General features: G+C 47.5%; 6 protein-coding genes across 10 annotated transcripts in view; 5 read left to right on the top strand and 1 right to left on the bottom strand.

The window, feature by feature from the left end:
• Positions 1–2798, top strand: part of LOC100122085 (probable cytochrome P450 49a1) — a 9267-nt gene extending 6469 nt beyond the window's left edge. Inside the window, exons 10-12 of one of the 2 annotated variants that reach the window (XM_032598341.1) lie at positions 186–264; positions 551–763; positions 2452–2798. In XM_032598341.1, coding sequence (XP_032454232.1) covers positions 186–264; positions 551–763; positions 2452–2559 — 400 coding nt within the window. In that variant the 3' untranslated portion in view covers positions 2560–2798. The remainder of the gene's footprint in view (positions 1–185; positions 265–550; positions 764–2451) is intronic. The other variant, XM_016983519.3, reaches the window with a different exon arrangement.
• Positions 2586–20428, bottom strand: LOC100122069 (probable cytochrome P450 301a1, mitochondrial). 4 transcript variants are annotated; one of them, XM_008208164.4, is made up of 10 exons: positions 7420–7750; positions 5249–5709; positions 4694–4810; positions 4531–4607; positions 4077–4281; positions 3810–3984; positions 3549–3718; positions 3347–3425; positions 3051–3254; positions 2586–2960 (listed from the first exon to the last, which is right to left on the bottom strand). In XM_008208164.4, the coding sequence occupies exons 2-10, from the start codon at positions 5689–5691 to the stop codon at positions 2808–2810; spliced, it is 1623 nt and encodes a 540-aa protein (XP_008206386.1). In that variant the 5' UTR covers positions 5692–5709; positions 7420–7750; the 3' UTR covers positions 2586–2807. The 4 variants fall into 4 exon arrangements, with proteins under 4 accessions (XP_008206386.1, XP_008206387.1, XP_008206388.1 ...); XM_008208165.4 differs by having other exon boundaries at positions 2590–2960; positions 7445–7735; XM_008208166.4 differs by lacking the exon at positions 7420–7750 and adding an exon at positions 20168–20428 and having other exon boundaries at positions 2593–2960.
• Positions 9283–14706, top strand: LOC100678316. Its single transcript, XM_003426307.5, has 3 exons — positions 9283–9953; positions 10037–10262; positions 10350–14706. The coding sequence occupies exons 1-3, from the start codon at positions 9891–9893 to the stop codon at positions 11612–11614; spliced, it is 1554 nt and encodes a 517-aa protein (XP_003426355.1). The 5' UTR covers positions 9283–9890; the 3' UTR covers positions 11615–14706.
• LOC100678794 lies at positions 14160–18768 on the top strand. Its single transcript, XM_003426311.5, has 5 exons — positions 14160–15420; positions 15498–16092; positions 16157–17041; positions 17124–17304; positions 17385–18768. Exons 3-5 carry the CDS (start codon positions 16982–16984, stop codon positions 18488–18490), a joined length of 1347 nt encoding a protein of 448 aa, XP_003426359.1. The 5' UTR covers positions 14160–15420; positions 15498–16092; positions 16157–16981; the 3' UTR covers positions 18491–18768.
• LOC100678599 lies at positions 18848–20858 on the top strand. The gene is made up of 2 exons (XM_003426309.4): positions 18848–20099; positions 20199–20858. The coding sequence occupies exons 1-2, from the start codon at positions 18924–18926 to the stop codon at positions 20556–20558; spliced, it is 1536 nt and encodes a 511-aa protein (XP_003426357.1). The 5' UTR covers positions 18848–18923; the 3' UTR covers positions 20559–20858.
• On the top strand, positions 20421–25262 carry LOC100121995. The gene is made up of 6 exons (XM_001605547.6): positions 20421–21391; positions 21466–21576; positions 21640–21873; positions 21954–23956; positions 24015–24123; positions 24192–25262. The coding sequence occupies exons 1-6, from the start codon at positions 21305–21307 to the stop codon at positions 24447–24449; spliced, it is 2802 nt and encodes a 933-aa protein (XP_001605597.1). The 5' UTR covers positions 20421–21304; the 3' UTR covers positions 24450–25262.

The raw sequence follows: 25262 nt of genomic DNA, 5'->3' as shown, positions 1-25262 counted from the left end.
AAGTTTGCATTCTATCGCGCATGACGCGCACGATTACAGCGCGGATCGGTTCCAGTGATGCGCGCGAGCGCGCGGTCCACGCGCAGCTGTTGAGCCTTGTATAGTTGACCGTACAAGGTCGCGATTCTTTTTCTATCTCTCTCTCTATCTCTCTCTCTCTCTGTTGCAACGTACTCGACGTGAAGAATGTACCCGGTGGTAATCGGCAACGGGAGATGCACACAGAGCGACACCGTCATCAGCGGCTACCACGTACCCAAAGGCGTGAGTATATAAATAATACCGCCTATGCGAGTAACTCCATTACGATCGCCTGAGCTCATCCTGCTCTTATACGCTTCCTACGCGATGAATGAAGGTTTAAAAGTGAAAGTGTACTGCGTGTGTGTGTGTGTGTGTGTGTGTGTGTGTGTGATGATTGAAATTGATCTGAATTTAAAAAGATTTGAATTTAAAAAGCCGTCACATCGTTCGAAGTTAATCCAGTCAGTCGCACCTCTCGCCTTCCCAATTTGCATATCTCTAATCCGCTCTGATTTTCTCGCCACAGGTGCACGTGGTCTTCCAGCACTACGTTATCAGCAACACCGAGCGCTACTTCCCGAAGTGCCAGCAGTTCCTGCCAGAGCGCTGGATCGGTTCGGGATCGTTAGAAGCACCGGCGCCGCGTCACGCCTTCGCCTCGCTGCCCTTTGGCTATGGCAGACGCATGTGCCTCGGGCGTAGATTCGCCGAGCTCGAGATTATCGTAGTCCTCAGTAAGGTAAGCGTATCGTCACTTGGTTATGAAATTAAAGAAAGCGGAAACGGATTTTCATGTTCAGCTTTCGGTATTGCGTCGGATTTCAATTTTGACTTTTTCAACCAGAGAGTTTGACGAGACGAGATTTTTTCACTCCGCGTGGATATAATAACGCGATACCATCTACGTAGACCTTGACCAGATCCAATGAATTAGCATACTCGGAAAAAGTAACGTGAATTCCTAAAAAATCGCTAATACACTCTATACAGATCCGAACTTCAAACCGGTACACACGTGAGCCGATTAATTATTTATACAATTTAAAACATTACACTACCGCATAACAGACAAAAGTGCGCATCTGTGAGCGCTCGGCGGCCAATCAAAACAGAAACGGCCTCGCTTCTCCGCCGTATAAATTAGACCTAGTATACTGAAAAAGAAAAAAATGTGCCGCCTCGCCGTCGGCTGATCCTCCAGCCCATTATATTATATAGTACAGGGCGTCGACTCCGCGCGGAAATCCGTGTGAACGTGCGCGGGTATATTATCGGTGAGTGAAAGCGAGACGCCGAAATTATGTTAATGTGCGCGACATCCAAGTTATTTCCTCAATGATATACATCGCCTCGCCGTTGTATTATAGAGACAGGCACGTGGTTGGGATTCTCAAGCCGGAAAAGAGATGCAGGAACAATCGGCAGCGTTCTGGCTTCCGATGAAATTTTATTTTTGTTTTGAGCAAGGAAATGAACTTGATTCTTCGAAAATAGGTCATTTATCGCGCCTTTCAATCACGAATTTCGAATGATTTTTCTGGAATGTTTCCTCGTACTAGAAATCTGAATGATCAAAGATCCAATGCGTTAGATCCTATTGATTTCAAATTCCAGCAAGTTAGCCCGTTCTCCAAATAAATAAGATCCTTATCGTAGTTATACACGCGACCGTCATTGACCGATACCTGCAGATCTGTTTATAAGTTATCAATCCTTTCCAGCCGACGGGACATCAATAAAGCTCTCGTAAAAAATCTCTTCGAGCCATTCGCTTAGCACCGTTTCAAATACCAGCAACGATTTTATCTTCGCGCTCGCAGCCGATTGCGCAAACGCTCGGCAATGAAATAAGTCAACGCTGCGCGCTCAATGAAAGGAAAAGGAGAGCTGGAGGAAAAACGTATCTCCTCACTTTCCACGTATTTCGAGTCCACGCACGTCCTTCGAAAGCAAAAGCCCATTTTTCTCTCGGCTCTTTTAACGGCTTGGGAGTCGTAAAATTTGATTTGCCAAGCCGTTATTGTCCGGCGCGAGAAAAATATGCCGGCACTTTTAAAGAGGAATTTGCTATGTGCACCGGTGCCCATTGTTGGGCGCTGTCGGTGAAGATTTTGAGGAATTCACGCGCAATGCCGCGGGGAGTTCGAAGAGAGCTACGTAGCGGTGTAAAAATATTGCTGCGGTTGTCACTGCGGCGGAAGCTCTACGTTATACGAGTTTTGAGTTATATTCCTTGGGTTTTTCCTTCGTTCGAGTAGCTAATGAAGAATCATTACGCTGTTGTGTGTACGAGAATTTGTGACGTGAGAAAGTGGTCGGACTTGTTTATTTGTTTATTCAGAATATTCAAATCCATCTTTTCTTAGGCTTTAAAACGTACTGTAAAACAAGTCTTGTGCGGATGATTAATTTTTCGTTGCTTTACAGATATTTCGAAGGTACCGAGTGGAGTACCACCACGAAAAACTCGAGTACTACATCGACCCAATGTACACGCCGAAAGGACCGCTGAAATTCAAGTTTGTCAAGAGGTGAAGGCCTATGAAGGCAACTCAAGTGTATAAATTCTTCGCAGTAAGGTGTTTATTACTAGTTTTAATATAATATAAGCATGACCGTTAAATACATTCGTATACACAAAGATCGTGTCTAAAAAATTTGTACAAAAAAAGTCTTGATTCTGTAAGCTTGCAAGCTCCAACCTGCAGGCACTCATAATGTACGCCTGCGGGCTCTTGTGCATATGAATAAATTCGAGCTCCAAGTCATCGTAAGTTGCCAGTCTAGTTGATATTCTTCCGCTGTTGTTGCTGCTGCTGCTGCACTCGATTTCTGTTGATCATGTTGAATTTGAGCTCACCGTCTGGTGCGTACATGAAGGTCACTTTGTACTTGAGTGGCTCGTAGTTGTACTCGATTTTGTATTCTCGAATGAGCTGCAAATGAAAAGCGTGTAATGATTGCATTTCGAATTTCGCCATATAAATTGTATACTTTATATTGTCTCAGAAAAGGTGTACGCGTACCTTGGCGAGGAGAACCTGCATCTCGAGGTCGGCGAATCTTCGTCCAAGGCACATACGGGCTCCGTATCCGTAGGGCAGTGAGGCGAACGGGTGCAGCTTCTGATCGGCTCCTTCTTTGAGCCAGCGCGAGGGTTTGAAGGTGTGTGGGTCGTCAACGTACTGCTCCATGCAGCCGGTTACCAAAGTAGGGAACACCACTTGAACCTGGTAAAAGATGAGGAGATAAAAATCTCGACTTCTAGCGCAAGTTCGAGGTGTTCAATCAGCGCAGTCGTTCTAATAAACGATGTACTTACTCCTTTGGGTACGTGATACCCGCAGATAATCGTGTCGTTCTGAAGCGTCCTTCCGTTCCCAATGACGGTCGAGTACATCCTGCGCGCAGACACATAACGAGAGGTCAATTATAATCATTCTAAATAGCCAAGACTAATCCGCGCGTTGCGCTGACTCGAGAACAATTGCGGCTTTGATAGCACCCAGCGTAAGAATTTATACCTGAAAACTTCCTTGATGAAAGCCTTCATGTAGCTAGCCTGATCGAGGTCTTTGGTCGTCAGTGGTACGCTCGAATCTGGAACGATTCTCATGAGCTCCTCGTAGATTTTCTCCTGCTCTTCGGGCCTCGTGGCCAGTTGGTACATGATCGAGCATACGGCCATGGAAATCTGGAAATGACGATGCACTTTTTTTCATAGCCATAGGATTCTGATTTTCTAGCGGAAATTCTCATACGACATAAAAAAATATGGTCATTACCGTGTCGATTCCGACCAAGATCAGGTCGAGAGCGAGAACGTAGGCCATTTTGGGATTCGATTCCTTTGCCAAAATTCGCTCGACAAGCGACAGCTCTGATTCGTGCATTTGAACGCCGTTTTTCTTCTTCTCCTGCAATCGATCTATCGCTGCGTCGATGTACTTCATGCAAACTCTGAAATTAACGTACGTTCGTCAAACAGTTTGGATTATTCTACACAACTATTGATAATCGTTGTTGTAAAGTACATTGATCTTCGAACTCACTCGACAAAGTAATCCATGTTGCGAACGTAGCGCGTCCAAAGGGGTGTCGGTATGTATCTCCAGTAAGGAGCTTTGAGCTCGAGGGTGGCAACGTTCCTAAGCGCGTACTTAGCAGCGTCTATAATCTTCTGCGGTTCCGAATCCGGCGCCAGTTCGCCGCTGCCCAGGCAGCCTAATCTCACGTCCAGAGCGACGCGGCCGATGCCTGCGAACAGCGAGTGGTCAAGATAGCTGAAGCTCCGTTTTATTTGCATAGAGGATTGTTGAGATTCGAACGATACTAGGCATCTCTAATTTTTTTTTTTTTATTTTTTTTTTTGTACCCCCAAACCGAGAAGGGTATATTTAATTTCGGACCTAGATGCTATTTACGCTCTCTCGATAAGGCAGAGGCTGCTGAAGATTCATACCTCTCGTACGAATCTCGTATGAAATAAAAGTATCATTAAATTACATTCTAGAGCCCACTTGTGAATCTCGTTGTCGAAATCGGCTGGCACCTCGTCGTTCTCGTCTTTGATGTCCTCGATCCTGCAATCATTACACTCGCGTAAACTCAATGCAAACCGTCATCAGAGCAGCTAAATAAGAGCGAGTCGTTGCCGGAGGCGCATTACCTTTTCATGAAGTCGTTGGTGACCACCTCGATCGGCGTGATGTACTTTTTGACTGTCTGCGGCTGGAGAACCGGTTTCTGGACCCGCGTCCGGAATTCCCTCCATGGCTCGCCGTGTCTGGTAGCATAATACGTTTTCATTAATATTGCAGAAATATCGAGCGTGGAGACAGTTACTGTCAGGCTGCATACGGTATTAAAATTTTCGTAATTTCGACTCGGCTGCGATGGCTGCTCGCCTAATTGCTTATGAATACGGCTAATAGGCTTTCGTGGAAAGTTTCGTCATTAGACATTTTCATAATAACGCGAGGAAAGGCAGCAAAGAGTTTTTTATGTGTAGGTATACAGGAGATATCCACACGCACGATAATCGTGATCATTCCGATGGATTGCAAAATTGTACTCCGCAACTTTGTAGCGCCAGTCGTCAAAGGATCATGACTAAGCATGACTCATGCAAAATGCACGTCAACTTTTTCTTTCGGTTTACGACCTTCCTTGCGTTTATGACTCTGCTCTTTAATGCGATGTAATTTAACCTATCGAAACTTACACTCCAACGACGCCGGGCAGTTCGCCGAAGAACTTGCCCCTGACCTCCGACTTGTACTTGACGAGACAGGGCATGGAAGCTCTGAACGGTGTCGGGCCCTCTTGCCTGTACAGCCTCTCGATTTCGTCGGCATCGTAGACGAACAGGAGATCCGGTCTGCCGATCAGCCCCGTCAGTCTCGTGATTTTCCCGTAATGCTCGTAAAACAGTTGCGAGATTCTCGCGACGTCCGAGATCGTGTACTGTCCGACCACGGGGAAGAGCCTCCAGGTGTTGCCGAGAATCGGTATAGGCTTTGGTCCGGGAATCTCCTCGTAAGGCTTGGCCTGGATTTCGTTGGTGGCGGAGGTCGCCGATGCAGGTTCGGCGACGATGCTCTCGCTCGTTATCTCCCGACGACAGAGGCGCGCCAGACGCGCTGCTGCGTTTAATTTTTGCTTCATCTTGGTCGATTTTCAGTGCTGAAAATCAAAGTTTCGATCAATGAATTGTGTAAATCGACGGCCAAGAGGCCCGTTTAAAGTATATAGTGAAATTTTAAATTATACACAGAATTCTGGGCGCCGAGAGGTCTGGCGATACACGGCGACTTGGATCGACTGCGCATAAATTATAAAAGCGCGGAATAAAATTAATCCAAGCCAATGCTATGTTGCATTTTTTTTTCGAGAACTAATGGAGCGGTATTTTTAACAAAAGTGAGAAATTGAACGCCTGCACCGTGGTCATTATACCGTTAATTTAGCAATTTATGAGCAGCGCGTCAATATGCGCATCTAACCGCCGTTTAGAAAACGCTCGTTACAAGGCCGCTGCGTATCCTCGGGTCTTGCGCTCAACTTATTTCGTGGGCGGTGCCGAGTAAGTATTTAACTACGCGGGGGTTTCCCTGAAAACAATGACGAGTCAGTTCCGGCCGGATTAGCACGTCGAACGCAGCGATGAGAGTTCGAGTCATTCGTTTGATACAGCTGCAGTATTATTTATAAACCGTTTGCGAGCCGTTGCAGCCAAGGCCGCGAAAAGTCGACAGTCACGTACAGTGTGTTACAGGCTGTACGCGAGAAAATCTTTTCATTATCGGTATAGGGATTGCGAATTTTCACGGCCGCGCTGTATCGTGTTATCTAATAATCTAATAATCGAGGAGGCGTCTTTCAAAACGTTTCGCTGCGAAATTGAATTAACGATTACTCGCGACAGTCGAGTGCAGAGTAATACATAAATCGCGGAATTGATAGATTTACAGCAAGGATAAAAACGAACGAGATTTGGCGCCAATTTATAACTCGTTAAAACCGGATAAATTCGTTCACGTAAAAGCAAAGACTTAACACACCGAATAATTATAAAATAATACATCATCGGCCGGCGTGTCAAGGCAATTAACAAAAAATCCCCTCTAATTGCTCGGCTGCTCTCGGTAATTGCCTATCCAGTGCATGCAGAATACGCATCCAGCCTCTAATCAATATAGTTTATAAGTGCGCGACTAACGACCAATAGATAAGCGCAGCGTCATTAGAGGCAAACTGCGCTATCGAGTTTGCTCAGGATCAGATTTTGCGAAACGTACATTAGCAAATGTAGAGGACACATTGGGATGCAATGAGCGCGCTCGAGCCGTTCGAGTTTCAGCGCATAAGTCGGCTGTGCGCCTAACAAAGACGTGCGGCGTGTACAGAGAGGCGAAACTGAATCGACGGACGCGCTATAGAGAGAAAGTACAGAGAGCGTGTAGAACGTGTGCAAACGTACGATTGACGTACTAGAGAGCGAAAGAATGTCGGGCTATCTCTCTTCGTCGCAGCTCTACTCAAAGGCTAAAATCGTACGTGGAAAAATTGCGCAAGGACGTATTTCTATGCTGCTCGATGGTTTGTTTGATCGACGGCCGAGCCTCTCGATGAAAGCGTTGCTGGGACTGCCAAAGCGTTCTTGGCGGTCAATCGCGCAAAATTAGAAACTATACGTTATGAGCGATTTCTAAATCTCCGCGGGTCTCGCGCGAAACCAGAGAATCTGATTTCCACGTGCCTTAGCATAAAATTACGCGCGGGACAAAGTTCCGAGAAAGTAAAGGATAATGCCGCGTTGAAAAATGACGCCTCGCCTCGAGTTCCAAGGGATAAAAGTAGCCTCATGCACGCACCGGACTCAACAAAATTTACCGTTAAATCAGCTGTGTCAGCTCACCGATGGCATCTCGATCGGTCCCTTTCTCTCTCTCTCTCTCTCTCAGAAATCTCAGCAGCAGCAGCAATAAGCGGACGCTTCGCACCTGCCGCCGCTTCGCTGGGGATCCACTAACGACGTCTGCTCTTACTCTTCGCAAACAAACCGCCCCCGCGCCAGCATCCGGATCATCAACCGCACTGTGTCTTGTAAAAATCCGGTCTCCCGCACGACGATTCTCCGCAGCGTTGCCCGTTGCGGAGGAATAAGGTCGACGCGTCGTGTCCGAACACACTGCGGCGCGAGTACAGCGCACATCTTTCGTACAGGTGAGCTATAGCAAGCGCTCAGAACGTCGATCCCCACTTCTCGTTCTCTCCGCGAGGCATCAGCGATGGTGAAAGAACCTTGAGCGGGAGATGTACAATGTGTATAGGCGAGGGGTCATTGGGCTGAACTCTCTCCAGCTGGTTCGTCTACTTTTTTTTATATATAGAGGTGGGCGACTTTTTTTCGAGTCTAGCAGGGATCTCGCGGCAACTAGAGTATCGTGAATTTCGCGCGCTGACTCAGAGTGCGGTATAATAACAGAGCGGCGAGATATACCTCAAGGACGATTGCCATTTGTATAATTTATTATGTACCATGCATATATGCGCCGCTGCGTGACTGCATCCCCGGCCATAATAATTATCAACTCGTATACGACTTTTTTCTCGCTGTATATTCCCTGTACAATTTTCCGAGTTTCTCCCTGTATACGCGCGCATAAACAATGTTATCGCGGCTGCGCCAATAAATAATATAGGCAAGCCTCCCCCGAGAGGCAGCTGTCGTCAAAACGCGTCCCGCTGGCTGCCACGTGTGGCGAGACTCGGAGCGAGAAAAATATTTTCATAAATCAGGCAATTGGCTCGAGAGTATATTCAAAACACGAGGCGAATCCTCCGGCTACTCTCACCTCCGCCACTTAACGCTCGGATCGGCTATATACACGGAGTAGAGCGCAGTGTCAAGGGTTGGAGCGGAATATAGTACAATGGAAAGAAAGCTGCAGAGGAGCAAGAGAGGAAGAAAAGCGTCTCTCTCCGCGCGACGTCTCGGCTCTCTCTCTCTCTCTCTCTCTCGGGTATAATTAAGCAGAGAGAAGAGCGGCTCGCGCGCGCGCGCGCGCAGGATCACGTTATTATTGCCCACCTCTAGCTGCAGCTCTCCCAGGTACGTGCGCGGGCGATATTTATTGCCGCCACTGGATTGTAAGCGCAAGAGAAGCGTCGTCGGCTCCTCCGCAGAGCCGCGACCGGAAATTTTGGGGATTGTTTTATTTAGGCAGGCTACGTCGTATATTACCTATATTAGTGGACTAGACGCATCTCTCCCGCAGCCTCTGTGTGCGGATGTGATTTGTCGATCTGCTGATGCGCGAGAAGAGCTGTAAAAGCTCGGATAAAAAAAATATAAATATTTTGAGAAAGGAGCACTGTCGAAAGTGAGCAGCGAGTGTACCGCTGGCTTTTATCGTGCTAATCTTTGCGCCGGAACGGAATTGTCTGAATAATTCGCATATACGGTTAGCTCCGCGAGAGCCGCTTGCGAAACGCAGGCGCTGCTGTATAATTTCTAAAAAAAAAAAAAAAAATACGCGCCTCCATTGCCTAGTGTACTCTCGAAAAGCCCGGTCGAACGGTTCTTTTTAATTGCGGTCGGCTTTTCCGTTTCCGCGCGGAGCCGTGTCGAGGAGAGTGAAAAAAAAACACTAAGTGAGCGAACAATGCACTCGGCTCTTATCGTCCCCTGGCATCGCGTCTTTCGCTCGTCATTATCATTATATTTGCGCCGGACTCGTCCGTGTTTTTTTTTTTTTTCTAGTATAATTATAGTCAAAAGCCAGAATAAGCAGGAATATTCGAGATGGTACTGTTGCCCGAGTGAATTTGCGCAACGCAAAGTCGGGAAAATCCCATTGTCTATCCGCTTCAGGCCCAAGTCCGGGGGGGGGGGGGTGTCGTAAATTTGACAATTTCGTCGATTTTCATCAAGAATAAAACTTTCTCGATCCGAGCCTCGAGCGCCTATACGCATGAATGTGCATCGCGGTACGTTCAACGGCCGCGCAGGTATAATCCTCTTTTCGAGGCCTCTCTATAGTACTTACATTTACAATGCTAAGTCTGTAACGGCCTGGCGAATATCCGTGAAAACGTCCCCACTCCCCGAGAGTACGACAAAAATAATAGCTTACTGGGTGCTCAGGTACGCGAGGCCGCGCGAGTAAATAGGGCCTATAAGGGCCATTCCAAGGGTGGGGACACTCGGCCGAGAGCCGGACAGACTGTTGCGAGAAGCTTTAGTAGCGAGTTCAAGCCCAAACGAGCAACAAGTCCAACGCACGGGACAGCGATGCGAGGACTTTTAGCCAGTTGCGAAATGCAAGCTCAGCGTTGAGCATCCAAAGTGCAGCGGAGAGATGGTAGCGCCCGCAGAGTGGAGCCATCAGAGTAACATGCCGGGAACGTACTCGGAGGCGCTCGTAAGTACAGCCGATATATACCGTATTTCACGTCCTGTTACATTCTCGATTATTATATACGATCGCTGGAAATTCGAAAACAGGGAAGGCCGCTGACCGAGCCCGAGGTGCGCGTGAAACGCTGCTTGGAGCGGATGCCGGTTCCGGACTGGTACCGGAAGTACTCGAGGCCACCCAACATCCTGAAGAACTGCGTACCCTTCGAGTGTCGCCCGGCCTCCTGGAGGACCTACAAGAAGCCCGGCAACTCGCCGAGAAGGTCGACGAAGAAGAGATCGTTCCGGAAGTCACCGGAGCAGTCGGAGTCAGGTGAGCGCTCGGCACCAGTCATTGATATATATATATACATATATATATATACTCGAAGGACGGCTTATCTGACGGTTTTCCTTGCAGAGAGCTCGCGCACCTCGACGGCGGACAGCGGCTACCAGGAGGACAGAATCCACGGGACTCCGAATCAGCCGAGGAACGAGGACTCGAGGACGGAGATCGACGAGGACCTCTCGCTGCTACTCAGCGCGAGCAACTGGAGCTTCCGCAGCCCGCTCAACAACAGCAACAGCTTTCCCCGCGCGAGCCGCTCGCGAAGGATCGAGAACATCAACATCGTGTTCCCGCAGCCGTTGACCGAGACGGCACCCTCGGCCCCCCCCAAGACCGTCTACAGCAAGACCAAGAACTTTGACCTGCAGCAGCGAGACGCCGGGCAGAGCGAGAGCCAGAGCCCGAGTAGCAACAAGTCGCACGCCAGCTTCCTCATAGCCGACCTCGAGCCCAGTGGACTGACCACGCGGATGCAGGTGTTCGCCGGGCCGCTGACCTCCGACTCCGGTTCCTCCGACGAGGAGCAGTCCCGGCGCGGCGCCTCCTCGCCGCACTCCCGCTTCCTCAGCTCCGCGAAGAAGTCGACGGCGCTCGAGAGGATCGTGCAGAGCCGGCGCACCGAGTCCGGCGGCGGCCTCATCCAGAAGATCATCGATGAGCTGAGCCGCAGCAGCGGCCCGGAGGCGCAGGACTTGGTCGCGAGCATGGCCGACTACGCCAGGAGCGAGGAGAAGGAGGAGGAGGAGGAGGAGGACCAGCGGAGCATTGTCAGCAGCGACTCCGAGCTGGCCAAGTCGACGAGCATCTCCTTCAAGTCCTACGACCTGGACAGCGCGGACGAGCACCCCAGCAGTCCGCTGCCGGCCCTGAGCTCGGCCGGCGAGTACTGCTCATCCGGCGAGGAGGAGGAGGAGGAGGAGGAGGAGGATCGGGTCTACTGGATCCCTTGCTACAAGAACTCGGACATGCCGCGCACCAGCTCGCAGATGAGCAACTGCCTGAGCAGGAGCGGCCGTCGCAGCGGACACAGCTCACCGGGGCTCAGTCCCATCAAGCGGGAGGACTGGCTGCAGAAGCATGCCGACATCTGGGCCTCCAGCTGCAACGCGAGGGAGACGACCAAGGCGTCGTGGCGACAGCTCTTCAGAATCGACGAGACCGGCGTCGGGGACTCGGGCTACTCGGACAGGTCGGCCACGCTCGGCTCGGGCCGCAGCAGCAGCGGGAGATCCTCGTCGCCGGCCTACTCCTCCTCGGTATCGTCAACGCCGACCCTGCAGCGCAGCAGCTTGTACGAGTCGGGGCCGTACTGCATGAGGTCCATTTTCGTCTAGATTTCGTCAGGAGGGTTATAATGTTTGCTGAACCACTTTATTTTAACGTAAAAGACAGTTTTTCTTTTGTTGAATTGCTCATTTTTATCATCCGTTTTTGTTAAATTTCTCGACCTTTCTGAAACGACAAAACGCCCAATGCAAATGCGTACAAATACTGCGCGCGTGAGAGTCCATCAAAGGTTCGACGCGCGGGAAAGCAGCTATAGGTATTTTATTTTTTACGAAATCTACAAAAAATAACAATTTAATCGCGAGGAATAAATAATAGTTTTAAAGTTCTTACTGTATAGCACGTAGTCTAGTTGATAATTCACCGCAGTAGGCGCGCGAATAAACATCGCCTTTATTCGCCAGACTCCGCGGCAAAGAAAGCAAACATATGCACACAGTTATTAACGACGCTTGTACGCGCGCGGTTTTGCCCCCGTACGGCGTCCCAGGACATTTCACAAACTAGGATTTAACGTATATCATAACATAGGCTAGAAGTTTCGTCGTAAGCTGTAAATATTATGCGCGTAGTAGTCTATATCTATATAGTTGATAAATTATCTGCAGTAGGAGCGCGAATGAATATAACGCGTTTGTTCGCCAGACTCTGCGATGGAAGGTCTACGAGAACTCAAATTATCATATAAGCACACTTGTACGCGCGTGGTTTTGCCCCCCGTACAGAGTGTTCCGTATATACGGATATCGAAAATACGACACCGGACAAACTCTACAGAAAAATAACCCTACACGCTACACAGTAAATTCCCTGCACAGAATTTCGGTGTTGTTTCACTACGCCGCAAAACTCGACACAATCGTATAACCTATATTGTTATACATCGTTGACAACAATAGGTTATACGAATTTGTAGAGTTTTGCGGTGTAGTAAAATTACCGAAAATGTCTCCAGGGTATTTACGTGCGGTATTTATTTATTGTGTAGAATTATTTTGTGCAGCGTCTAGAGTTTGTCCGCCGTCTCAAATACAATATTCATATGCTATCTATAGTAGAGTAGTTTTATCGGAATAAGCTGTACATACTGCGCGTAGTATATTCGATATTACAATAGCTGATAAGTTATATCTGCAGTAGTGCGCGAATGGGCATCGCGTCTATTCGCCAGACTCTGCTAAAGTGGAAAAAAGATTCGACTGTAACTATAAACACTCGTACGCGTGTGGTTCGTCCCCGTACGCGTGTTCCCGGACACTCACAAAGTAGATTTAAGCTTAGGTCTTTAGCGGCTCATCATATAAAGCTGTATATCGTGGAGATAACCCAGTTGAAAAAAAAAATCACATGTCTTTATCAATATGTTAAAAACATGTACTTTTATCATATGTTTTTGTGGTTTCAATTTAACATATGATAAAATCACACGATAAAAACATGTGACAAAAGCATATACTAATAACTCTCCTGATTGTTAATCAAAAATAAAACTTAAAAGCGAGACATTTATTATATTTGGTGACCGTAAATGGTAGTACCATGCGGATGATAACACCAAAAATAGATCATATGTCTATGTTATACGCAACTTGACTTTGAAAAGTTTAAACACAAAACAAGTAGCTTTTATGGTCACCAAATATAATAAATGTCTCGCTTTTAAGTTTTATTTTTGATTAACAACCAGGAGAGTTATTAGTATATGCTTTTGTCACATGTTTTTATCGTGTGATTTTATCATATGTTAAATTGAAACCACAAAAACATATGATAAAAGTACACGTTTTTAACATATTGATAAAGACATATGATTTTGTTCAACCGGGAAATATATTTTTTTAACTATATTTTATATTACATCAGGATAAGTGTACATACTGCGCGTAGTCTATTCTGTATTACAATAGCTGATAAGTTATATCTGCAGTAGTGCGCGAATAGACATCGCGTCTATTCGCCAGACTCTGCCACAGAAGAAAAAAGTTTCAACAGTAACTAATACAAACACTCGTACGCGTGTGGCTCGTCCCCGTACGCGTGTTCCCGGACACCCCACAAAGTAGATTTAAGCTTAGATCTTTAGCTTTTATACTATTGTATACCGTGGAGATAAATATATTTTTTTACTATATATTTATATTACATTAGGAATAAGTGTACATACTGCGCGTAGCAAATTTCATAGCTGGTAAGCTCTCCGCAGTAGTCGCGTCTATTCGCGAGACTCTGCTAAATCGACAGCTTGAAAAACAGTAATTATAAACGCTCGTGCGCGTGTGGCTCGTCCCCGTACAAGTGTTCCAGGACACATATCAGAAAGTAGATTTAAGCCTAGATCTTTAGTCGCGTCGCGCCATCTTAAATCGCGTGATTAATCGATAAGCTCTCTACATAGTGGATGCGTGTAATCCTTATATGCTTTTATTCGTCAGACTCCGCGGTAACGAATGATCTCTCCAACTTAGATTCAAGCTCTTAGAACTTAAGCGGCGTCATCGTTTATAAGCTGTACTTGTTAAGCTATAGGTGTATACTTGTATAGTCTAGTTGATAATTTGTCTGCGTTAGAGCGCGAATGAACGTCGTTTCGTTCTTCAGACTATGCAGCAGTGACACACAGGAATTTTAAACAGTTATTGTAAACACTCGATACGCGCGTGGTTTTGCCCCCGTACGCAGTGTCCAGGACATTTCACAAAGTAACATTTAAGCTTTTAGAATTTTAGCGGCGACATCGCGTATAAGCTGTACATATTTTACGTTAGGTCTACGGTCTAGTTGATAATTATTCTCCGCGCAGGACACCCATCAGAAACTCTATACAAAATAATAACCCTACACACGCCACAGGAAATAAGAGCTTGTACGGTGTCCTCTATGCAGCACGTGTCAAGAAGAATTTTAAATCAGTTATATTTTCCCGTATACAGTGCATTGCAGGCCATTTCACAAGACTACAATAAGCATTTGTCGGTGCGCAAATAAATAAATCTGTATTCTCTCAAGCTATGCGATAATATTCAAGACATATTCATCGCAGTATATATGTACGTAAGCGCACTTGTACAGGCAGAATGTGTCAGTGCGCCTTAAGAATACACAATAAATTCGAGCTTGAATCGACTATAAACTCTGTTTACATTCGATATACACTCCTAATTCTCATCCCAACATCTGTCATCCTCTCGCGGTCACATCGCCAGTCTGCGCCCAACCGTATACACTGCTCTTACCGAAATATACATATACGGCCTTTTACCAATCAAACCCACAGTGCGCGGACTTTCGTTGAAACGTGCCGCGAGTGACGTACACCTCGTTAATTTCCGTATAAAAAAGAAAAAAAGAAGAAAAAAAAAAAAAAATACACGAACCGCGGCGCGATGTTCACCAACTACTCGAGCCTGGGCTGCCGTTCGCGCTCGACAACGGACATCTTCCGAGCCCAGAGTCTCGAGGACAGGTCGCATCCGCCGATGACCTACGGCATTACGTGGACTCGCAGCACCAGCTTCGTCACGACAGCCGGCTCGTCGAACGTCAACCGACGTCCGGCTCCACCTCGGCGTTCCGACAGTTTCGCCGGCGTCGTTCCGTCGGCCTTGAAGCGCGCCGAAGAGGAGGAAACTCGTCGACTTCTCGGGACGTCCACGCCGGTAGAGCAGGTCGAGCGTCAGGCCGCGCAGACTCCGAGGAGCACGTTCGTGCGGAAGCTCGTGGCGTCGCTCGAGCGCAGACAGAAGGAAATGAACGGCGCCTACGGCAAGGCTGAAAAAAACTTGGAGCCAGTAGAAGAGAGGGAGGAGGAGAAGATCGTTAAGAGACCGGTTGTCATGAATTACGCCTACAATCGGTAATTATCTCGCCTCGACTATACTGTCTCTGATTTTATTAATAAGAGACATATAAGCTGCAGAACGACAATTCCAGTTTACCAAGCAGAGAACTGGAAGACCTGCAGGAACGCGAGCACGAGGAGGAGGAGGAGGACTCGTCGTCGTCGTCGTTGTCGGACGATTTTTCCGAGCTCGGCGGTGAAGCTCCTCCAGCCCGGAAACTCTGGTCGAACAGTCGCGACCCCGTCAACGTCACCAACGACGTCAGCCTCGATCCGGATCCGGCCAGGTCCAGCTTCAAGCGGAGCCTCAAGAACATGCTGTCCTCCATCCTGAACTGGCGCACCGGTTCCGCGAAGAACCTGCCCAAAGGCACCCGCGATTACTACGCCGCGAGGGAGAGTCTCGGCGACGAGATGGGCACTTTCAGGAAGCTCACCGTGCCACGGCTCATCGAGCGCGCGACGAGCAGGGGCAGACTGGACCGCAGTCGAGGGGAGACGTCCCGCAAGAACCTCCAGGAGTTTTCCAACTTCATCGGAGAGCCGAAGCAGGCTCTCGACGAAAGGCTCCCCTCCATCGCGACCATCCACCCGGTTTACGGGAACCTCAAGAGGTCGACGTCGCGAATTCGAGTTATCGAACCGGCAGAAGCCAGGCAACTCGGCTACGGATCCCTCAAGGTCCAGGTAAGTCGATTCGTCATAGCCATACTGGCCACCCATCACGATCGTTTCTATATACCGATTTCAGCTTCCAGCCGTGCCGATACGCTACTCCTCCCTACCGACGGAGCATCAGCTGTCGCAGCTTCCTTCAATGTTAAGAGATTTGCAGAAGCTCAAGAGGCCGTCGGTCGTTTACGACGTGCCGAGATCCGGTCGCCGCCTGATGGCACTGGAGTCGCAATTCTCGCCGCCCGAGTACGAGAATTTCAAGCGGGACCCTAGCCGCGACAAGCGCAACCGCAGCTCGATATTTAAGAAATTTTAGACATTCCGCGCTGCCGCATCGACCGACTATAGTTAAACTTTGAATTTTGACGTAATGTGACTTGTAAATAAATTTCATACCCCGATCGCAGTGAGAAGGAAGCCAACATTTGTTCCTTAAATCCATTCGAGATCCGCGTACGCGTTGAGCATCGCGCGTAATTTTAACATTAAAGTATAAGAAAAAAGCAAACGAATAAATGTAACGACGCGTATACAGAAGCAAGCGGGAGCTATATAGGTAGTCTACGTGCTCTCGAGCGTACCCGCGCAGGTATACAAATTTCCCCCCCCCCCCCCCCCCCCCGTCATAATCCCCTGCAGTTCTTAATATACGCGGCCCAAAATATACGTGCAGTTTTGCGTAGACAGGCGTATCCCCCTCCCCCACCCACCCCCGCAGCCATTATGTCTCAGTCCCTTTAGGCGGGCAGATGCTCCCAGGTACGTCGCCGGCCGGCGAATTGCAGGATCGCTCGAGACGATTTTCCGGCTGCACCGGCGCAGTCGTGTTCGGTATACCGCAGAGGTGAGAACTGTGTACGGAAGCAGCATCGGGCCGACGCTATATTGTGCAAGTGACAAGATGTCGACGACGTCCAGCCAGTGGTTCAGCAAGAGGATCAACGGCTATACCGAGGAGCTGGTGAGTGTTTATTTTTTATCATTCGTTAAAGCGGAATAGTCGCAGTGCCGATTTGACGCAACTTTGCCGGTATCGCTCGCAGGGCAAATCGTTCACGGAAGCCAAAGCACGCGTCCAGCGTGGCCTCGAGCAGCTCAAGCTGAAAAACGCGGAAACGTTGAAGCGCATCCCCTCGTTCCGAGGATCGTTCCGAGGATCGTTCCGTGCGTCGAGCAAGAAGACAAAGTCGGCGAAAAAGGCTAAATCGCCGATGAAAAAGTCAGGTGAGGAAAGAAGCAGGACGTAAATTGTCAAGAGCCGCAAACGAGCGAATTCTCCTATAACGCCTCGTTTTCCTTTCCAGAGCATGACCGATCAAGCTCCGCAGCCAGCGCGAGCAGGAGCGAGGTGAACGCCACGTACCGCATCTCTCGCAAAGCCTACTATCCGAGCACCTTCATCGACCGGAGCTCCAGCAGCTCCTCCGCATCCGAGCAGGACGATCGGCTGAATAACGTCTCAGCCGAGCGCACTCTGCTCCCGAGCACGCTGCGCCGACTGCCTTTGAAACCGAGCCACAGCTTCCCCCGGATCAGCCGGTCCCGCAAGATCGAGAACATCAACATAGTCTTCGCTTCGCCCTTCCCATCGGCCATCCATCGGCCGCGAAATCAGACCTCGACGCCGAAGGAGCAGCTGACTACCCAGGACAAAGCGCGTAAGGACGCGTTCGACATGGAAAAGTTGTGCAGCCTCATGGCCGAAATCCACGCGAAGATGCGACGCCCGTACCCGACGCGCAAGCCTCCTCGCAACATCAGACGATACAGGAAGGACACGAAGCTCGTCCCGAGCCCGGCGAGCAGCCTCGAACGGCACACCTCCAGTGAGGAGGACAGCTGCAGCGACTCCGAACTTGCCATATCGACGGACATCTCGCTCAAGTTCGGCGACAGCGAGGACGACGAGCCGAGGATCGACCGAGCCGACTCGGAACTCGACGATCCCGACGTCTACTGGATACCCAAGAAGATCGTCAACCTGCCGAGGACCAGCTCGAGGCTGAGCATGATGTCGCGCAGCAGCTACAGCCGCGCCTCGCCCGAACTCAGCCCCATCGAGAAGAGCGAGAACAAGCTGCAGACTCATCAGGAACGGGAGAGCCAGCTCAAGAGGGCCTGGGGCATGACCTACAGGCTCAGCAAGGGCAAGGCCGTCGCGAAGCAGCTCTTCAGCATCGACGAGGCGCACGTCCTCGACTCCGGCTACTCCGACAGATCCGGAGCCAACTCGAGAGCCGCCTCGTCCAGGGCAACGATGTACGAGCTGCAGAACAACGGGTGGCGGCTGACGTCCTCGCCGACGATCTCCTCGTCGCCCTCGCCCACTCCGGCCGTGTCTGTACCCGCCTACTCTCAACGATTCGCCCCGACGCATGGGCCGTACGTGCTCAAATCTTTCTACGTCTAAGCGTAGCTGAGTAGCGTACTTTGCTTATATTAAGAGTATCAAATGTTCGATTTTAATGTTGAACGCGTCTTCGAAGCGAAAAGAAACAAATTGTAATTATTACAGAAAAAAATGTAATCTCTTTTAATTATACACATAAGATGGAAAATTTATAAAAGTCAAATCTCGCGCTTATAGCATTAAGACTCTACAATATGTATTTGCGCTTGTATTGGTAAATACAAGCACTGCTGCCGCAAAGAGCGGAATAAAGTTTACACGTTTCATGGAATTTAAAAGTGTTTACTCGATATTATTTGATTTCCTATATCCCTCTCTCTCTCTCTCTCTCTCTCTCCTGCAAATCAGTCGGTCAGCTCGGCGCGAACCCGTCGGATCCGTGACATTTTATCCGGCGATAATCAAAACCGAGAGTTGCTAAAAGTTTCCGAACATGTTCTCGAGTTACGGAGGCATCTCCTCGCGCTCCAAGTCCACGACGGACATCTTCCGAGCGTCCTCGGCGGAGCTGGACGACGCCTCGTATCCGCCGGCCGACCAGAGTTACGCGCGCTACCGCAAAAACACCGACCCCGCCGCGCTCGCGAACGGCCCTCGACGTCGCGTCGTCGCAGCTCCGGTTCCGCCCCGGCGCTCGAGCAGCAGCTTGACCGTCAACCTGGAGCCCGAAGCTGCGGATCTGAGATCGCAGCCGAGCGAGGAGGAGGGCGAGTCCAGCCACGACAGCGTCCTGCCCACTCAGCTGAGCCAGAGCCCGGGCTCGAAGAACTTCGTGAAGAGGCTCGTGGCGACGCTCGAGCGGAGGCAGAGGGAACAGCAGCTGGCCGCGATCGGACCCAGGAGCGACGCGGACGCGACTAACAACGAGCTGCTGTACAGGAAGAGCGCCAGGAAGACGGTGCCCAGCGGCTCGAGGAAGCAGGAGCTGCTCGACCGAGAGCAGGCCTGCGTCGCGACCTGCAGACTCCCGGCGACGACTCAGCTGGAAGACCTGCAGGAGCGCGACGAGGACGCGGACGAGGAGTGGCGCGACTCGGCCGACCTGGCCCCCCAGTTCTGGGAGCAAGAGCTGACGAGCAGCCTCGGCCTGCCCATCCACGTAATCGAGAGGAAGAGCGACGGCAACAACGACAACAACGACCGAAAGTCCAGGACGGTCAAGCGCACGATCAAGAGCGTCTTCTCCTCGATCATCAACTGGAAGAACTCCAAGAGCCTGCCCAAGGGCTCCCGCGAGTACTACGCCGCCAGGGAGAGCCTGGGCGAGGAGATGCGGGCCTTCAGGCGCGACACCATGCCGAGGCTAATCGAGCGCGCGACCGGCAAGGGCAAACTCGATCGGAACTGGCGAGGAACCGCCGCGCCGACGAGGAGGGACGATGATCAGCGCGAGTTCTCCCAGCTCATCGGCTGCAGTCCCGGTAATGAGAGCAGCCCGATAGCAGCCGACGCGGAGCCGCCGAGCACCGCCACCATACACCCGGTCTACGGAAGCTGCAGCGCCGGCCATCAGAGGCGCTCCTGGCACAAGCAGGACCTCCCGTCGGACCATCACTCGGACGCGGAGACGAGCAAGCCCGAGCTCCTCTACGGCTCCATCAAGGTTCAGGTATACTCATGCATACGTACATATACATACATGCGCTAGCCACGCGTACGAGGGGATAAAATCCGAACCGTGTATGTGTGTGTGTGTATCTTGTCGCAGCCTCCGACGCCACCGCCTCGTGCCAGCCAGCAGCTGCTGCGGCCGTCCAAGGTTAGGGACCTGCAGAAGCGCATCTCCCGCGAGTCCTTCTCTCAAGTTCAGCTGCGCCGACCGTCGCCTGCCAGCAGCAGCAGCAGCAGCAGCAGCAGCAGCGACAAGCGCAACTCGATCGTCTACGACGTGCCTCAATCCAACCGCAGAGTCGAGTCGGCCGAGGACTGCACTGTACTGGTGGAACGCGAGCGAGTACCGGGATACATCAGTCGCAGCACGCCCCCCGAGTACGAGAACGTCAGCGGCATTATCGGCGCGCACAATGACGATAAGCGGCTCCACTGCACCGCTTTCACGACCTTTTAGTTTTTAGCCCGCAGTCTGAATCTTTTTGACAAATCGACCAACGACTGCTCTGGATATTATAACCTCTTGTGATTATTTCTGCGTGCTTTGATATGAACTTTTCAAAATAATACACTGCTACTGCGCATATTGACGAAATTCCATTGGATATATACTTAAGCTATCATATATTATTTTGCCTTTCTTGCTTGAATATGTAAATTTTTGCTCATTATTCGCTAGCTTCGGTAGTTTTAATCGATCGTTATTCGACTGTACATAATTACGCAAAGACAACAATAAATAACCTTTCTCATTAAATTTGTCGATTTTTTTTTCGGAGCTGCGTGTAAGACAATACAGTCGCGCGTTTCAATCATAATTCTACATTCTATCAGGTGCGGGGAGCCTCCGAACTCGGCCTCCAGAGGGACTGCCAACTCTACCGCGTAACGTCGTTTGCAAATTTGCAATTCACCTATATAGAGATGCCTACATCGTTCGCGCGATTGCATCCTCAATATATAATGCAACTCCGCGTACTTAACCTAGAATTTCAAATTCTCCTCGCCATTGTTGATCGGTGCAGTAGTCTGCTAAACAAACGTCGCCTCGTCCCTTTGCAACAGTTTAGATAATAGTAGTCCGCCCAACCCACCGTTCGACTGCACAAGATGTATCGATAGGGGAACGCGATAAGACTGACTTGTGTGTAATTTATCATTTCTTTCAAGGCTCAATAATAAGTATACGCATACAAGTGGAATATGCAGGAGATCCCCTTTATACTCACAGAATGGCAAGAGCTCAACTCCTTACTCTACGCGCCTCTCAGTGCAACCAAAAGAATTCAGGTAATTACTCGTGCGATGATCGAATGGATTATTATTTGCTTTTGGATATTCAATAAGATGTATGGAATGCGTAGTACACGTGCATAGCTGTCTCGGAAAACTACATTGTACTTGGAGCCACAAGTGGAAGCATCTACTTGTTCTCAAGAGAGCCGTGCGCTTTCCAACAACTGATTCCACTATCGGTGAGTTCGACTGGCAACCTGAGCCTTGAATTTCTCTTTAAACACTGTATTTTTCATCTGCAGGAAGGAGCTGTATTTCGAGCACAAATATCACCTGATGAGAAAACCATAGCTTTGGCCACTATTAGAGGCTCCATTTGTTTGGTGGCTCTGAAACCAAATGTCAAGCTGATGACAATCTCTACGGAGCACATAGGAGAAAAAGTCACTTGCTTGTGTTGGAATGAAAACAGCACAGAGGTTTACGCAGGAGACGAGACAGGCAAAGTATCTGCTTCTGTCATTTCCAATTTTATGGTACTTTTTATTTTTGAATCTTGCATTGATTGGAATTACAAATTTTGAATAAAAATATAAATCATTTCATTACTGCTCAGGTAAATGGCATGTTCCAGTCTCCATCCTGTGCTTTGATGAGTTTGGATTCAAATATTGTACAAATGAATCACACCTTGTCTTTATTGTTAATATCCACATTGAATCGCTGCTACATTTGTGATACAGTGTCGGAGCAATATAAACAAATTGGCAACAAGCCTAGAGATGGCGAATTCGGAGCTTGCTTTCTCAAAAGTCACAGTAGTGATAAAAATTTTTCAGTGCAGAGAAGAAAAAAAGATGCTATTTCCAATGTTAAACATGTGTTCAGCATGACTGGGGAGGTCATTAATGGAGTTGACCTGGAGGGACTTCCAAAAATTTACTGTGCACGTCCTGGCTCAAGGCTTTGGGAGGTAACGGCCACTGGCGTTGTCATAAAAACTCACCAGTTCAAGGAAGCCTTGGCCATTCACCCCCTTCCTGTTTTTAAGCCATCAATTGGAAAACTTTTTAAATTAAGAAAGCAAGATCAAACGTGGCCAGCGCAATCGATCAATTTTCCTCAACTTTTTGTAATCAATCATAAATATTTATTTTCGTACACAATGAATGGTCTGTACATTTTTGATCCAGAAAATGCTGAAGTCTTACTGTGGAATGACGAATTTCCAGATATATTCATGGCGCACATCATAGGTGATAAAATTTATTTAATGACGTCTTCCGGAGTATTTCACTGCCTCACGCTTGCGTCCGTCGATTCTTTGATTTTGAAGCTTCATGATAAAAAATTATACAAAGAGTGCTTGGAGATGTGCCAAATACTCAGACCAAAACTTGTGAGTTCTGTTATAGAAGAGTCTTGTGATATAGATATTAAGCAAGCTACTGATCCATCAGAGACACTCGTCCCAATCATTTCTCTGATCAAGTCCAATCATAATACTCAGCCAATAAAACTTCAATCTGGCATTGTCATAGTCAATGCTGGCCACAAGAACTCTAATGAGCCAATTGTATATTCTGAAAAAAAACTTGGAAGAACCGAGAACTTGGATGAACTGGAAGACTTATTAATTTCTTTAAATACCAATGGAACTTCCAATTCCGATTTATCACAAAGAAACTCCAATGGAAAAAATCTTGAAACAGGAAATCATATAAACAGAAATGGATTTTCTAATGATGTGGCAGAAGACACCAAATCGGAAGATGTGTCTTCATTACAGAAAATTATATCTGATGTTCAAGCCGATTTAGAATCACTGTATACATCAATCAGTACACAGATGAAACCTAACATAACCGAAGAGGAGTTGAAAGATATTATAAAGTTGTTTGTTGAAACTTTAGATAATGTAAAGAAAAAGTATGAAGTCTCTAGCGAATTACTGAGTTATCTATTTGAAGTGATTCGCTCAGCAGAACTTCATTATGGCGATTGTTTACTAGAAAATTTGCCTATAGAATTACTTAAGAAAAGCGAGAATCAAGAGATGTTAATGCAGTTAGTCAAAATCTTTGTTGACGTTAATTCATCAAAGTTTATTGAATGTTGTTGCGGATTTCCGTATCCAGTTTTCGGCGCAGGTACTAACAAATCGTTGGAACCGAAATTTTACGACATCGGAAAAGTCCTCTTGGATAAACTACAATCTGCAACCGAGTCTGCAGACAATGTATCATTAAAAGTCTGCAACCAAATACCCTTCATGTGGAGAGATTATTTGTCTATAAAAGGATACACGAAGGAGTGCATCTCTGATACTTTGCTAAAGCAGTGCCTTCAAACCAGAGATAATTCAGTCCTCTCTACAATTTTGCCCATGTTGAACGAGCATCAATGGAAAGTGACAGCTCAGTGCTTCGAGAATATTAAAAACGGGCGGTGCGTTGGTTGCGGTAAGGCCTACGACAGCGACCACATTTCTTCTAAAGACTTCGCTATCGATTGGCCTGGTGTTACGCGCTTGGTTATTAAAAAACAAGGACCTAGTAAAGCCATGACATTTTTAGCCACAGTAAATGCAAATTTACCGAATACATCTTTTGAGAAAAGGTAAATTGCGCGCTTTCAGTTGCTTTTTATAACATCTCATATTGCATATTTTTTACAGTGTTTACCAATCAATCATATTTTCAACAATACTAAACCATCACGGTGTCAACCATGCAATTGAGATTGACCAATCGAACGTCGAGCACAACTCTATTTGCTCTCCCAAGGTAAATTTTTATTTCATACTCGTTGAAATTTGACGCACTGACAACTTAATCAACAAATTTCATTTAAGATCCTGCAAGACGTTGAACAGGCAGTTGAGCAAGATTTAGATGAACCAGTCAACAAGGAAATATTTGGTTCAGGACCTCATCATTGGGGAATGCGTTACAATTTGGCCTCGTCCACTTGCCCGTGTTGCACATTATCGTTGCAAACGCCGGTTCTATTAGGGAACAACGGCATAGCTCTCTTTCCTTGCGGCCATGCTTACCATGTCAATTGTATGATCCAAAAAAAGATTTCAAGATGCAATCTCCATATGCAATAACCATCGAAGTGAGTGTCTGTAGAATTATTTATTGGTCTGTTGGACTATACAATATTCAATCATCTAGTCTCGAACCGTATCAAGACTCGCAACCATGGATTCAATCTTTTTTCCATGCAATGCTATTTTGTAAAAATATTTGTAGATAGCTGATAATCTTTTTTTTTTTTTAATTATGTTAATAATAATGTAAAATGTCGTCAAGTTATTTAAAAAAGTATTAAACTTAATTTTATTGATTTGTTTAATACTGACAGTATACATAATGCTCAAAAACGTGGGGCTTGATGTGTCATTTAAAAGTTTTTGGCATAAAATTGAAAATTTGCACAAATTTTAAAAGTGCATTGACTAAAGACTAGATATACTTTCTTTACAATTCTATTTCAGTCTTTTAAATCAGTAAAAATAAATCACTACTAAACGCACTTGTATGTACAAATTTAGAAGTCTAATTTATAATAGTTTGAGGTAGATTTATAATCGCAGTTTCCTCCTTAAAATTTATACATGTATATATGGTTGCAATAATTATAAATTTTAATGCACGCCCTAGACATAATTTACGTCAAAACTTTTTAGAAAAATAATATCGTTAATTTGTACATTATAAACATTAAATCAGTCTGATAGTCAATTTTAGATCCGCAAAAGTGCAATCTATTCTAATTTCGTTTGAATATTCTATAAATTTAAAAAAATACTTGTACTGCTACAAGTTCGCACATAAAACAATCATCGCATTGACAAAAGTTAATAAAAAATTTGTAAAAAAATTCTGAGTGTGAAATACAAAACTAAATTGAGCAGTTA

The sequence above is a fragment of the Nasonia vitripennis genome, chromosome 3, assembly GCF_009193385.2.
Source record: "Nasonia vitripennis strain AsymCx chromosome 3, Nvit_psr_1.1, whole genome shotgun sequence".
In the NCBI taxonomy this organism is placed as follows: domain Eukaryota; kingdom Metazoa; phylum Arthropoda; class Insecta; order Hymenoptera; family Pteromalidae; genus Nasonia; species Nasonia vitripennis.
The sequence above is the reverse complement of the archived record's forward strand: the minus strand, read 5'-3'. Positions and strand labels throughout refer to the sequence as shown.